General features: G+C 40.5%; 1 protein-coding gene across 6 annotated transcripts in view; it reads right to left on the reverse strand.

The window, feature by feature from the left end:
- Positions 1-1,619: 1,619 nt before the first annotated feature.
- The window catches only part of otofa (otoferlin a), a 140,563-nt gene continuing 126,668 nt past the window's right edge, over positions 1,620-15,514 (reverse strand). For 3 of the 6 annotated variants that reach the window (XM_070543391.1, XM_015947366.3, XM_015947364.3), the window contains 5 exons: positions 13,348-13,589; positions 13,044-13,222; positions 12,850-12,950; positions 12,386-12,573; positions 9,476-9,586 (listed from right to left, as the gene is read on the reverse strand). In XM_070543391.1, the coding sequence (XP_070399492.1) occupies positions 12,393-12,573; positions 12,850-12,950; positions 13,044-13,222; positions 13,348-13,589 (703 nt within the window). In that variant the 3' untranslated portion in view covers positions 9,476-9,586; positions 12,386-12,392. Of the gene's footprint in view, positions 9,587-12,385; positions 12,574-12,849; positions 12,951-13,043; positions 13,223-13,347; positions 13,590-15,514 lie in introns of all 6 variants that reach the window. The other 3 variants (XM_015947369.3, XM_070543378.1, XM_015947365.3) reach the window with 1 other exon arrangement.

Consider the following 15,514-nt stretch of genomic DNA (forward strand, 5'->3'; position numbering starts at 1 on the left):
ACATTAAGCTCAATACTTTAACATCTAAACAAAAATGCAATCAAAACAAACTGCTCAGCTGGTGATGTGTAGATTCATCTTAACTTTCTAAATGTAGATTAAGTCCAAAAATGTCCTAATTTTTCTATATAACTAAAGGTTTTTCAGGCTGTGTGTATGTTTTTTATTTACTACATGATAAAAAAATACTTAAAGAAACTCAGCAGCAGTGACTAAATACTGATGATCAGTAATCAGTTTTTCATGTGACTCTTGGTAACATCATCTAACAGTTAAATCTCCTGTCTGGTCCTCAGGTACACACCGGGTGCGGTGGCGCGTGCCTGTAATCCAAGCTACTGGGAGGTTGAGGCTGGAGGATCGTTTGAGCTCAGGAGTTCTGGGCTGCTGTGGACTATGCTGATCAGGTGTCCGCACTAAGTTCAGTATCGATATGGTGCTCCTGGGGGAGCCTGGGACCACCAGGTTGACCAAGGAGGGGTGCACCGGCCCAGGTCGGAGACGGAGCAGGTCAAAACCCCCGTACCGCTCAGTAGTGGGATCACACCTGAGAATCGATGCTGCCAGTTCAGCCTGAGTAAAACAGAGACTCAGTCTTTTATTCTCATCACAAAACTAATTTCTCCACACAGACACTCAGTAGGACATCTTTACAGGTGATTGGGTCTGTTTTATTATTTAAAAAAATAAAAAACACTTCAGAAACGCTCTGTTACACTTATCCTGCAGCACCTCCATCTGGACAACAGCTTACTAGCACCAGCCTCTCTGATTGCTGAAGCTGCACGTGGACACAAACTACAACTAGATAATTGTCCTGTAAGCAGCAGTTGTGGGGAGAGAAATTACTTTTTGATGTCAGAAGATACTGGGCTGACTGGTTCTAGATGACTGAGAAGCAACAGCAGCACAAATAATCACTGGTTCCAGCCAAGGTCTGCAGAACAGCATCTCTAAACCACTACATGTTTAACCTTGAGGCAGATGGACTCCAGCAGCAGGACACCACACCAAGTTTCATACCTGTCAGCAACGAACAGGAAACTGAAGGAAGAGTAGGATCAGCATAACTGGACCATGAGAGATGGGAGAAAACTTGAAACTTAGAGTGATTATAAGTAGTCTGTATATTATCAGCAGCAGCACCCAGAGCGATCATTATTTTGGAGAAAAAAAAAAGAAAATTTTAAAGTTTTTGGATGGATTCAAGTTTTTATTTTGCCTGCAGCTGTTTAGTTTTCCACTATTAACTAAAAACTGAAAAAATGCTTAAATGTTATCATCTATCATAAAAATGTGCCACCACATCCAGAGTTAGACATGCATAAAGTGAAAAGATATTTGATGGACTACTTAAATCTACACTGCAGTGCATATTTAATTTGAAAAGTAAAATAAGGACTAAATGATTAAAATTCTATATTTTTAGACATTTCTTATCCTGAAATTAGTTTTATGCAGGTTTATTACTTTATTTAAATTGTATTTTTAATGAAAATGTGGTATTTTTCTTATTTCCAGTAGCACAGAAGGAATGCCCCATAAAGCAACAAAACAAAACTCATATACATATAGTGCAACAATGCGAGAATGTTTAGAAAAATGACGATTATAACTACTTTTTAAATATGTTGTTCATGGAATACATTTTATTTTAAGTTGTCCAAACAAACAAAAAGGAGTCACACATCTCAACATATATAAATACACAAATTTATCATAAAAACAGGCAAGTCAAGTGCAAACCACAACTGTTTTCAGTAGTTACGCAGATTCACAGAATGAAGTCAACCACAGGTATATAATAATAATAAAAAAGAGACTGGACATCAACCAAAATACCAGCTGCAGTGGAGTCACAACCCTTTTACGACTCGGTTCAAGTGCACTTTAATCATCCTCCGTCATCTCTTCTGTAACGTGAAAGACAACAGCATTGGGAATTTCGTTTGAATCAAGCTGGAAAGACGAGTCATGCCAACGCACATGACCTCTGGTCAGTTATCACAACGATGCATGCATATTAACATCTACGGCTTGATATTACTGGACAACAGTGATATGTTTGTTTCTGCTGAATTGAGTTGATTCCAGACCTGTTGATTATAAAAATCAGGCCTGGATTACACCTCAATCTGTGTGTGCGAAACCAAGCTAAATGCCTGTTACCTTCTCTTATCATGTTTGTGTGTGTGTGTGTGTCCAGGCAGCCTTTTAGCCCCCTGAACTGTAATGTCGTAAGTTAGTGATGTGCCTTCACTCTGCTGATATGGCCGAACGATTCATGTTGTGGATATAACCTGTTTTGACCTTGAAAGGTGTTGGGAGTAGAATGTATGCTATCTTTTATCCTCTGTGGAGTTGGTCCAGATGCTATAAGCATATAAATAAGACATCTTGTCCAGCAACGAGGAGATGCCCATTTGACCCTGGGAAGTAGAGGGAGGGGTAATCATGAGCCACGTCCCCCTCTACTGATAAATGGCTGTGAGAGGAGGTGATGTAATCCCAAAGGAGAAGAGGGGAGCCTGTGGGAGGTGCTGAGAAGAGGAAGATCATGTGACCAGAAGTGACCAGACATTGAGCCCCAGAAGCAGGGGGTGTTGCCATGGAGATGCACCCCTGAAGAATGCAGCAGAGAGGAGGAGGAGTGAGAATATAAAAGGGGTTGGGATAGACACACACGGGGGTGCGCTGTTGATCGGAAAAGAAATTTGGATCCCGCTGTGTCGGGATTTTGTTTGGATTACTCTTTTTTCATCTTTTTGGAATAAAACCTTGGTTTCTTATTGTGAGAAACTAAAAGGATCTACGTTGCCTGGGGCCTCTTTGTCGTGTAACCAGAAAAGGTGAGGAACTGGTTACTTAACATCCCACTCCAAGGTGTGGTTTAGGAAGAAGGAGAAGCAGAATGGAGTCATTAACCTGAGCGTACATAAGCTACAGGTGACTGAGGGTGTGTTGTGAGTAAACTGAGTCTCCCTTGAGCTGCATAAAGTTGATTTTGCCAGAATCAGTCTAGGTTAGCAGTGATTGCTAATCAGCTCCTACAGAGTGAGGGCATTTTAAAGAGTGGCTGTTTTTAACGCCCACACAAATACAAATACAAGTCAACCCTGAGACGTTAACATCTTTTGAAGAGTGAGGCTAGCCTGGGAAGATGACTTGTAACAGTTTCTTTCTCTGCGGCCCTTTAAATCAGATAACATCACATTACTATGTTTGCAGAAAATGTGCATCTTTCTGTTCACGGTGCATTGAAGGCTGATTACACAATAACAGGAGAAGCACAGCGTGTTGGAGGAAAATCAGCCAAACTGTGCTTTCACAGTTCAAGCTTTTACAATAAAAATCTGATTATTTACAAAAAAGTTTGATCACCATCTGGATAAGTTGCTTTTAGGATAAAGATTTCATATTTGTAACAATGCACTTCAAAAAACAAAATGTTTCCTACTTACATGATTATTTTCTAAATTATTTTGTTCTTTGTCTCAGTGAATCTGTTAGGAAAATAAACATCTTTGTTTGTTTCTTTCTTACTTATATTAATTCAGTATTTGACTTTGACTCACTGTTTGCAGGTTGATTGCTGATTGGCTGCACCTGGCGGTAAGGCGTTTCCTGTTTTCAGTGTTGCACTACGTGTAGCTGTTTGGTGTTTGGGGCTCGCTAAAACTGATTTAATTTCTCTGTACTAGGATATCTCTGAGTTATTGTAGCACATAAGTACGCTAAAACACACATTTTCTGATGTTCCACCTAGCTTTTAGGGAACCATTTGAGTTTGCACGCAGTTTATTTGGTGTTGAACAGTTTGCTCATCCAGTTAGCTTAGCCTCAGCACGGCTATGGCTACTTCTGTCTCTGCTTCTCCGTCTCCTATCTCTTGCTCTCTGTGTCAGATGTTTAGTTACTCCTCTGCCTCCTTTAGCGATAAGGGCAGGTGTAATAAATGTAGCATTTTTGTAGCTTTGGAGGCGAAGGTGTCGGAAATGGAGTCCCGCCTCCGCGCTGTTGAAAAACCCGTAAACAGCCATACCTACTTAGCTAGCGCGGGGCTAACTAGCTCAGAACAACCCTGTAGCGATCCTCCAGCAGAACCCGAGCAGCCGGGACCTCAGGCCGGCTGGGTGACGGTACGCAGGAAGCATAGAACCCAGCCCGTGTGTCACCACCAACCTGTCCACGTTTCTAATAGATTTTCCCCGCTCAGTAACGTACCCACTGACAAGCCGACTCTGATCATTGGCCGCTCTATAGTCCGAAACGTGGCATTAGAGGCTCTAGCAACCATAGTTAAATGTTTACCTGAGGCCAGAGCGGGCGACATTAAATCTTATCTGAAACTGCTGGCTAAGGATAAGCGTAAATACAGTAAGATTGTTGTTCACGCTGGCGGTAACGACACCCGGTTACGCCAATCGGAGGTCACTAAAATTAATGTTGCTTCGGTGAAAAAGTTTGCCAAAACAATGTCGGACTCCGTAATTTTCTCTGGCCCCCTGTCTGATCGGACCAGTGACGACATGTTTAGCCGCATGCTGTCCTTCAACCGCTGGCTGTCTAGGTGGTGTCCTGAAAACAACGTGGGCTACATTGATAACTGGAAAACTTTTTGGGGAAAACCTGGTCTGATGCGGAGAGATGGCATCCATCCCTCTTTGGATGGAGCAGCTCTTCTTTCTAGGAACATGGCCAGTTTTATTAGTCCTCCATGACAACCCAGGGTCCAGACCAGGAAGCAGAGTCGTAGTTCAACCCACCCCTCTGCAGCTTCTGTACTGTTACCCATCCACTACCCCATAGAGACAGTGTCCTGCCCACGGCCAAAATCACACAGATTAAATATCTGTAATATTGTAAATCTAATAAATATTAGAACAAATTCAACTGAGCAGAAAACTAGAAAATTTAAATGTGGGTTGTTGAACATTTGATCCATTTTTTCTAAAACTTTGTTAGTTAATGACTTGATCTGTGATAATCAGATCTCTTTGCTCTCTCTCACAGAATCCTGGCTGCAGCAAGCGGACTATGTTAGCTTAAACGAGTCGACTCCTTCAAATTATTTAAATCATATTGCTCGAAGTACAGGGTGAGGATGAGGAGTAGCAACCATTTTTCATTCGGACTTACTAATCAGTCCCTTACCAATTAATAGCTACAGTTCGTTTGAACATCTTACTCTTAGTTTTCCTAATCCAGATTGCAAGACTGTAAAACCACTCTTGTTTGTAGTTTTATATCGTCCACCAGGCCCTTACTCTGAGTTTTTGGATCAGATCTCAGATTTTTTTTTTAATCTGATTTGGTGCTAAATACTGATAAGGTCATTGTAGTGGGGGATTTTAATATTCATGTGGACATTGAAAATGATAGCCTCAATATAGCCTTTACTAATATCTTAGATTCAATTGGTTTTACTCAAAGAATACATAGCTCCACCCACTCCTGCCATCATACATTAGACCTTGTGCTGACTTATGGCATAGAGTGTGAGGAAATAACGATCTTTCCACATAATCCAGTCCTCTCGGACCACTTTCTGATAACCTTTGAGTTTTTTATAACTGAGTTCTCGAGACATGAAAGTAAATTTCACTATAGTCGGTCTCTATCTGAAACGCAGTTGCATCTTTCAAATCAACTGTTCCATCTTTACCGTCCTCAGCATCTCAGAGGCATGTAGTGGAGGGCAATATTTTCAGTTCTAGCCCCTCACAAATTGATGCCTTAGTTCATCATGTTAATTCCTCTTTACGTGTGGCATTAGATGATGTTGCCCCTTTAAAAAAGAAGGTAATTAGGGACAGGAAGTTGACTCCCTGGTTTAATTCTCATTTACGAGCCTTAAAACAAAACTCTAGGAAACTAGAGAGAACATGGTGCTCTACGCACCATGAGGAGGCCTACCTATCCTGGAAAAATAGTCTTGTGCTTTATAAAAATAAGCTTTGACAAACTAGAACTGCTTATTTCTCAGCGTTAATTGAGGAGAATAAGCATAATCCTAAATTTCTTTTCAGTACAGTTGCTAAACTTACACAGAATCATAGCTCTGAGCCATCTATTCCCTTAGCCCTCAGCAGCAATGACTTCATGGGATTTTTTACAAGTAAAATTAATTCTATTAGAAACAAAAATCTTTAGCATCCTCCCTAATGCGATTTCTTCTTCCTCAGTAAGTGAGGCAGCATCAGAGGTGACTGTAGAACCTCATCTGTGCTTGAACCGTTTTGATCCAGTTGAGCCTTCAGAGTTATCAAAAATATTAGCTTCATCTAAACCTTCAACTTGCATTTTGGATCCAATCCCAAGCAAATTATTTAAAGAAGCATTTCCTTTGGTTACTGCCCCCATTCTAAATATAATCAATCTATCCTTTTTTAAATGGATATGTACCACAAGATTTTAAGGTTGCTGTAATCAAACCTTCACTTAAGAAGCCTTCTCTGGATCCAGATGACCCAATGAATTATAGACCAATATCTAACCTTCCATTTTTATCCAAAGTCCTGGAGAAAATAGTGGCCATCCAAGTATGTGAGCATTTAAACACCAATGCTCTGTTTGAGGAATTTCAGTCTGGTTTTAGAGAGTATCACAACACTGAAACTGCATTAGTGAGAGTTATAAACGATATTCTCGTGGCCTCAGATAAGAATCTTGTGTCTGTTCTAGTCTTGTTAGATCTCAGTGCTGCCTTTGACACAGTTGATCACAATGTTCTTTTAGAAAGACTTGAACATGTTGTAGGGATCAAAGGAACAGCGCTAGGCTGGTTTAAATCCTAACCTGTCTAACAGATTTCATTTTGCAAATATACATGACAAATCGTCTTCATACTCCAGGGTTACTTGTGGAGTTCCACAGGGTTCAGTGCTTGGACCAATTCTTTTTACTATATATATATGCTCCCAATTGGTAAAATCATTAGACAGCATGGGATAAACTTCCACTGTTATGCTGACGATACTCAGTTATATTTATCCATTAACCCTGATGAACCTAATCGGTTGGGTAGATTACAGGCTTGTGTTGAGGACATAAAAAATTGGATGACTCTAAACTTTTTGCTTTAAAATCAAGACAAGACATAAGTTCTCATCTTTGGACAAGAAATCCAGAAAAGGAAATTGCTTAGTCAATCATCTGACCTGAATGGCATTACATTAATCTCCGAGAACAAAGTAAGGAACCTTGGTGTTATCTTTGACCAGGACATGTCATTCAAATCCCAGGTTAAACAGATTTGCAGGATTTCCTTTTTCCACCTTCGGAATATTGCTAAGATTAGAAGCATCCTTTCCAGGAGTGATGCTGAAAAACTAGTTCATGCATTTATTACATCAAGACTGGATTACTGTAATTCATTACTCTCTGGAAGTCCACAGAATGTAGTTAAAAGTCTTCAGCTTGTCCAAAATGCTGCAGCTAGAGTTCTGATGAGAATTAAAAAGAGAGATCATATCTCTCCTGTCTTAGCTTCCCTACATTGGCTACCTGTTAAATTCAGAATAGATTTTAAGATCCTTCTTCTCACATACAAAGCTCTTAATAATCAAGCTCCATCATACATCAGTGATCTGATTGTTCCATCCGTTCCTAACCGAGCACTTCGCTCTCAGACTGCAGGTTTACTGGTGGTTCCCAGAATATCTAAAATTAGGATGGGAGGCAGATCTTTTAGTTATCAGGCTCCTCTCCTGTGGAACCAGCTCCCAGCTTTAGTCCGTGAGGCAGACACCTTGTCTACTTTTAAGACTAGGCTTAAAACATTTTTATTTGATAGGACCTATGGTTAAAATCTGATGTTAGCCTAAATCTGGACAAGTGGGGGAGTAGAGGGAGGTGGAGTGTACAGTCGGTAAAGACGGCTCTCCCTTGCCCTGCCTCCAACATGCCTCCATCTAAATAGGACAGATTATCCAGAGTTATCTCTGTAGTTATGCTGCTATAGGCTTAGACTGCTGGAGGATACACTGACCACTTTTCACACTCTACTTCTTTCTTCTACGATCTGCTCTTTAACTGTATTATTTCCTGCTATTTCAGCTGTTAACTTTATTTTCTCTCTAAGTGTTTTTCTCCCCAGAAGAAGCTACAGTGATGTTCTGCTGAGCTGTGGTGGCCTCATGGGGGTCATCGTCTAGCACACTGCTGCTAACCACTTATTCTCCCTCTCCTGATAATAACTTTTTGCTTTCCTTGATGTTGGATGTGCTACTACTAGTTTACCCGTTTAATTATAGATCCACTAGGATAAATACAATAAAGTTTATCTCTCACCAAATAGAATATTTACTAAGAAATCACAATAATAACTATAGACACATTACTTTGTCTTTGTCTGTGTGTGTGTGTGTGTGTGTGTGTGTGTGTGTGTGTCTGTGTCTGCTCTGTCTTCTCGATCCCCAGTGAGTCATGGAGGATAGCTGCTTATTCTGAGCCAGGATCCTCTGGAGGTTTCTTCCTGTTAAAAGGGAGTTTTCCTCTCCACTGTCGCTATATGCTTGCTTAGTATGATGATTGCTGTAAAGTCACTGACACTAGTCAGTGACTTGATGCAATTTGCTGGGTTCCTTATATAGGAAACATTATTTCTGATTGGCTTTATGAACTGACCTGAATTGGAATGTTTATAATGTGAAGTGCCTTGAGACGACTCTAGTCGTGATTTGGCGCTATATAAATAAAATTGAATTCAATTGAATTGAATTAATTCTCATACGAGTGTGCAAAAACTGCAAAAGCAATAAAAAGTTCCTCAGATGGTAACACTTTAATAGAACCCACTTCTACTGAGCTTCACAGCCAATCACTACACAATTAATAAATATTTAGACCTTTCTTAAAGTTTATTTTATTTGCATCCTTAAAATCTCCTGCATGTGGCAGGAGCTTCAACAAAAGCTATAAAACTATTTATGTAATGTCTATTATTGGTTTGTAATTTTCAAACGGTGGCAACATTAAAGCATTACCACGTTTTTCAATAATTTATTCTATATGAACCTCAATGTCACACAGTGGATCAGAAATGGGATGCTTCCTGACCACTAAGCCACACTTCTCTTCATAATAAATGAAAAAAAAATTAAATTACAGAAAAGGGAAAGGTGATTTTGCTAAAGGAAAATGGTAAATTGGGTGATATAGTGATGTTTGATCGCTGCTTAATCAGTTCACAGATGGAGACCCAATCTTTTTCTTCAGTTGATGCACTCGCCTCTCTTTTGTGCTAAAATGGAAGGTAATGTGTAATTATGTGAAACTGAATGGATCAAAGAGGAGAAAACAGTACAACTGGACCTCCCTCTGCCTCCCTTCAAGTGGGTGAGCCCTCTCTTCCTCTCCCAGCCTTTCCTCTCTTTTCCTCCCCCCCTTTCTCCCAGCAGCGTCCTAAGCACCCAGCAGCTTCTTGACAAGGTAACCCGGCATGCTGTAGAGGAAGAGGCCCAGCATGATGAGTAGCAGCAGGGCTAGCACGACCTTGATGATCAGCCACTTGTAACGGTTGCAGACCAGGTAGCGGATGGCTTTCAGCGGGCTCAGGAACCACAGGAAGGTGGTGTCTGGGCGACTGCATGGGGGTAGATGGAGATTTCATGGGAGGAAAGTTAGGGGATGTGAGGGATGCATGCAGGTGGAGGGAGGGTTGGATTCATAAAGGGTAGTGGTTGGGGCAGAAATGCAAATGATGGTGGAAGGGTGAAGAGAAGTAGAGAAACCTGGCATCAGTATTTTAAAAGCCATCTTTCTGGTATTCATTTTAGGATGTCCTCGGGTGTTAGACATCAGATCATAAAGAAAAAAGCCTCAGGTTTCAATTAAAAACCTATCAGACTTCTGACTTAATAGCATCAATCAAAAAGATCTCAGGAAAAAAAATACATCAGACAAAAATGTCTCAGGAAAAAAGCAATCAGACTTAAAGGAATTGGGAAAAACAGCTTCAGGAAAAAAATATTTGTTAAACCACAAACCTTCAAGAATTTTTTTTGTCAAACTAAAAGTTGTCAGGAAAAAAGTTGTGAAACCAAAAGTTGTCAGGAAAAAAGTTGTTAAACAAAAAGGCTTCAGGAAAAAACAAGATGTCAAACCAAATGGTGTTAGGAAAAAATGTCAAAACAAAATGCTTCAGGAGAAAACATGTCAAATCAAAAGCTGCCAGGAAAAAAAATATTTCAAACCAAAAGCCTTGAGCAAAAAAGTTGTCTAAACAAAAGGCTTCAGGAAAAAAACACCTGTCTAATCAAAAGCTGCCAGGAAAAAATGATTTCAAACCAAAAGCCTTGAGGAAAAATGTTGACCAACCAAAAGGCTTCAGGAAAAACAAGATGTCAAACCAAATGATGCTAAGAAAATCAGACGTCAAACCAAAAGGCTTCAGGAAAAAATATGTCAAACCAAAAGCCTTGAGGAAAAAATTTGTTAAACCTAAAGGCTTCAGGAAATAAGTTGTCAAACCAAAAGCTGTCAGGAAAATATATGTCAAACCAAAAGCCTCGAGGAAAAAAATTGTAAAACCTAAAGGCTTCAGAAAAAAAGATGCCAAACCAAAAGTCTCGAGGAAAACAAGTTGTCAAACCAAAAGGCTTCAACATTTTTGGTAAGGCTTTTGGTTTGACAAGTATTTTCCTGAAGCTGTTTAACCTAATATCTTTTTGTCTGGTGTTTTTTTTTTCCCTGAGACCTTTTTGACTGACCCTATTTTGTTAGAACTCTGGTGGGTTTTTGAATGAAACCCGAGTCTTTTTTCACTATGGCATGATGGTGAACACCTGACACCATAAAATGTCCAACGTACATCTTGCAGTTGTGAGTTTTGTCACTACAGCATGCTTAAGGTTTACATCAATCTAATGTTTAAAAATAAGAGCAAACAAACCACATATAAACGCTTTGGTTTATGCAGAATGAATGTCAGTAAAAGTGGATGAATGGATGAATGACATGATGGATAACCAACCAGTGGCTCTAAAATGACCCTTTCTCTCTTTATATTGTTGATTTTCACAAATGCACTACATTTTTTTAACTAAAAAATAACTACACAAACTTGTAAATTGTTAAATATGATTGCTTTAAACTAATAAAGGCTTGCTTATTATTTTTCGGGCCATAAAAATATTACAATTCTATCTTCTTTTCACCTCACTGTCAGCAGAAAAGCATCAACAGAAAAGCATGGCTTGTGAAAAAGCTTTCATTGGAGTTCTTGTTTCATATTTGGGGAACGGTTAAAATCACTCAACAAGATTTAGACAGATCTGTTATCCTCTTCAATGCTTATAAAATACTGAAAATGTTAACCACGTGTAGCTTAAACACACACACACACACACACACACACACACACACACACACACACACACACACACACACACACACACACACACACACACACACAAAACCATAAACCTTTTCTCATGACATGTTTTGGGTTATATATAAACATCATTTAAAATTTGTACTTACTTCACCATTTTTAACAATAGGTTTGCTATATTTAAAATAGTTCTAATCATAATCACGTTTCACGTGATTATGATCAAGATCATCGATCCAAAGTTGTTATGGAATTGGGAAACACAATTTATACCCTTTACATCACAGGAAGGCTGCAGTGTGGCTTTTCAAAATAAAAGCTTCTTGTAGCACACGGGAAGCATAACTTATCTGGGAACACGATGATCTGTGTTTATTTTAGCAAAGTTACCCCCCATAGCAGCTTGTTTTAAAGGAGTTCTTGGTAAATGTGCACTTTGATAACTTTTTGGCTTTGTTCTTTTTTATTTTGAAAACACCTAAAACATTCACATTTTAACACGATTGCGGACTCCAGAGCTGCAGTATTTAGAAAAGACTGAAATTTGTAGAATACTTTAAAAGATCAAATTTAGTTTTATCATCCAACATAAGAAAGCCTAACAACAGCCTATTTAACTTGTTAGTTTCTACTCCATTAGTCAACAATAAAAAAAAAACACACGAAGAAATTGTGGTCAGCGTGTATAAAATATGTTTTTCAGAAGCAATTATATTGTAAATAAAAGTTTTGAAAAATATTGTTTGACCTTTAAAACGTTAAGGAGGAAGATCAGGTGAGTAATTTGCATCAGTAGTCTCAATGCTTTTTTTCTGACCTGATAAAGCTTTTTAGATGATAAGAAAAATATTTTCAAGTGTCCGTCTCAACCGTTTACCCCAAATAGTTGATATGTGTGAGATAAATTCGGTCGCAGAAGTGACAAGAGCTATGGAGACAGAGAAGACTGTTCTAGGGCAGTTAAAGACAGAGTCAGCCTAAATTTGGAAAAAGAAGAGCAGTAAAGACAGCTGAATCCATCAGAGACAGTGAGGACGGGCAAGAGGCTACCAGCGCATCAGGCCCCCAGCATCTTCTTGACAAGGTAGCCAGGGATCGAGTAGAGGAAGAGACCCAGCATGAGCAGCAGCAGCAGCAGCCCCAGCGTCTTGAGGATCAGCCAACGGTAGTTGCGCCAGATGAAGTAACCGATGGACTTCAGAGGGCCCAGAAACCACATTAGGCTGGTGTCCGGACGACTTTGCAGGGGGGAAAAAAGGAGGGAAAGAGGGAGGAAAGAGGAATTCCAGGGAGGCAAAGAGATTGAAAAGGGTGAGTCACGTGCACAGAGAAAGGGAAAGGTATGAGGGGAGGGAAGAGACAGAGGTGAAGAGGTGGTGGGAGGAGAAACGAGTGTGTAACAGCGACCGCTGTGATTTTCAAAAATCCTGCAGAAACGGGGTCTTTTTTTTCAGAAAGAAAAACAGTTTTGCATTTTCAAACTAAATTTATGTTATGTGTGTGCAACATCTCACTTCGGTTTCTCCAGTGGATCAGGCTCGTTCCGTCCCAGACCCACAGCACTTTTCTCTGCTTCCTCTCCCGTCACCAGGTGGAGCTCAGCCTCAACTTTTCCCTGCAAGCATCAGTTTCCTGTTGAACGCCCTTCTGTCTCACACAGGAGCTTTTCGTTATATTTATATTTTACAGCTTTTACGGAATATCTCACCGTGAGCTCCATCTCATCATTCTCATCGCGAGCCACAAAAGGCCACCATCCTTTGACTCTTTTCTGTTTGAAGATGGAAATAGTGGGCAGCTCCTGCTCATTTCGAATCATGTCAATGGAGCATTGCTTAGCGGTCTTGGCGCCTCGGGGGAACCTGTTCAGGTCCAGCTCAATCGCACCTGGAGGCGATAAGTAAAGCACTTTTACAAAATCATTTGTCTGGTCCAAAGACTTCCCAATAGAGCCACTTTTTACAAAAAATCAGGAAAAAAAAACTCTTGGCACAGATTCCTAAAACCCTCACCCAGGAAGTCATCAGCAGAGAAGTGGTCTGCATCCCAGACCTGCAGTGTGAGGCGAGGAGGGATCTTGTATTCAGTTTCATCCCAGGAGAACATGGACTCCTTCTTAGAGATGACAATCTTCTCCTCAGCCACCAGGTAGTCGAAAGGGAAGACGAAGCGCCAGTTAAAGTTGCCCTCACCAGTCAGGGAGTGGTAATGCACGTCTGTGTCCTGTTTGTCTTCCTGCTGTCCTTTAAGCCATCTATGGAAGCGGTAACAGAGACAATAGAGAAACCAGCCTCCAATGTAGTAATTAATCAGATTTTGTGGCTGGATTCTGCAAAGCATGCACAACAACACAAAGAAACTTGCAAAGGTTGATCATTTACTTGATATTTATGCAGTGGTTTCTATAAAAGTATCAGTCCTAACAACAGAGATGACGTTATAGATGAATCGCAACGCATAAAGTGGCTTTCGTGTGTTTTTTAATAATTTCTGTGTACTTTTTTAAACACTCCTGATTTAATGATGAAATTTCACAATAAAACAGCAGCCAAGGATGTGAGCTTGAAAAATATGGCACTATAAATATTGATTCAGGATGTTAATGAAAGAAGTTCGTCTTTGATGCAGGGTTTAAAAGTTCAAATTAAGCTTGAAAGCTTGGGGATTCTTTACGAGGCTGTTTCATTAACAGTTGAGTGAGGCTGGCTTCATGAGTCAGGGGGGAACGGAAGAGCTGCCCTCTCAGTCGTCAAAAGCAATACACATGAATCTGGAACGCCGGCTGAAGCTAGAGTTCTGCACTAATAAGCTGCTAGGATTTGGTAACTGAGATGCTCAAAATTGGCTGGGAAGAGAGAAAAAGAATCAGGGAGATTTATTTCTGGATTGGAACAATTTTAAGAACGTGCCAGATGTCATGTGACCCAGTAGCGCAGGAGTGGGAAACCCTCCTCGAGGGCCGGTGTCCTGCACGTCTTTGCTCCAACACTTCTGGTTCAGTGGTTGGTTCACCTGTTCTGCAGCTCATCAAGCTTTGCAGAAGCTTGTTAATCACCTGCTGATTGAAATCAGGTGTGATGATGCAGGGTTGAAACTAAAATATGCTGGATAGTGGCCCTTGATGGACCAGGGTTCCCCACTCCTGCAGTAGCGGAATCGTCTGTGCACACTCAATGGCCACTTTATTAGGTACACTTATTCAACTGCTTAACACGATCAGCCAGTCACATGAATGCATTTAGGCATCTCTCTGTATCAGACAAGCATGTCTGAGAGTTTCTGAAACAGCTGACCTATTGGGATTTCACCCTCTGTTGGGTTTCCATTACTGGTGAACATCCTGCCTTGTTTCAATGCTTCAAGCTGGTAGTGGTATAATGGTGGGGGTGATCCTCTTTTTCCCACTTTGGACCCCTTAGCACCAACTGAGCCTGGCTTAAACACCTAAGTATTGTTGCTGACCAAGTCCATCACTTTGTGACCACAATGGACCCACCTTCTGATGGCTACTTCCAGCAGGATAATGCACCATGTCACAAAGCTCAAGTCACCTCAGATGACAATGGCCCAGTCCCAGTACTTGCACGTCAACCCTTGGGCCATTCAAATGCGCGTTTTTGGCCAGGGGTGCGAGTTAATAGGGTGTCCTGATTCTCAAGTGAGGAAGGTGACCACGCCCCTTTTGCACACTTAATCTGCACTTTACCCAAGTTAACATCAATGTGGTTGTTAAGCAAGGGTATTACCCACAATCCACTGCTGTGTGGGAATTCTGAGAAGAAAGCAGAGCAATGGCTCAAGTGCCTTTTTTGAAATATGTATTTTATAATGATTAATGATATTTATTCATGCTCTGAGTGTTTTAGACAAAGATTTATTGTAAACAGCAATGAATGTAAATTTTGGCAAATAACTGTTTTAAAGTTGTTTATAAAGATTTTGAAAAAGTTGTACAAACAGCAACTGGTATCCCAGCATGCATCACGGTCGATGACGCAGTGTTCCTTGTCCTAATTCAGCCCACTTGTGGACTACTCACTCAAAGCCTTACTGCACACTTGTGCTAAGCGCACTTCAAAGAAGGGCACAGTACGAGTATTGGGATTGGGCCAACGAGTTCGCTGAACTCCAGCAACCTCCGCAGTCACCAGATCTCATCCAGCTCAAAACTTTTCAAAT

This window comes from Nothobranchius furzeri, chromosome 2 (genome assembly GCF_043380555.1).
Source record: "Nothobranchius furzeri strain GRZ-AD chromosome 2, NfurGRZ-RIMD1, whole genome shotgun sequence".
In the NCBI taxonomy this organism is placed as follows: Eukaryota; Metazoa; Chordata; class Actinopteri; order Cyprinodontiformes; family Nothobranchiidae; genus Nothobranchius; species Nothobranchius furzeri.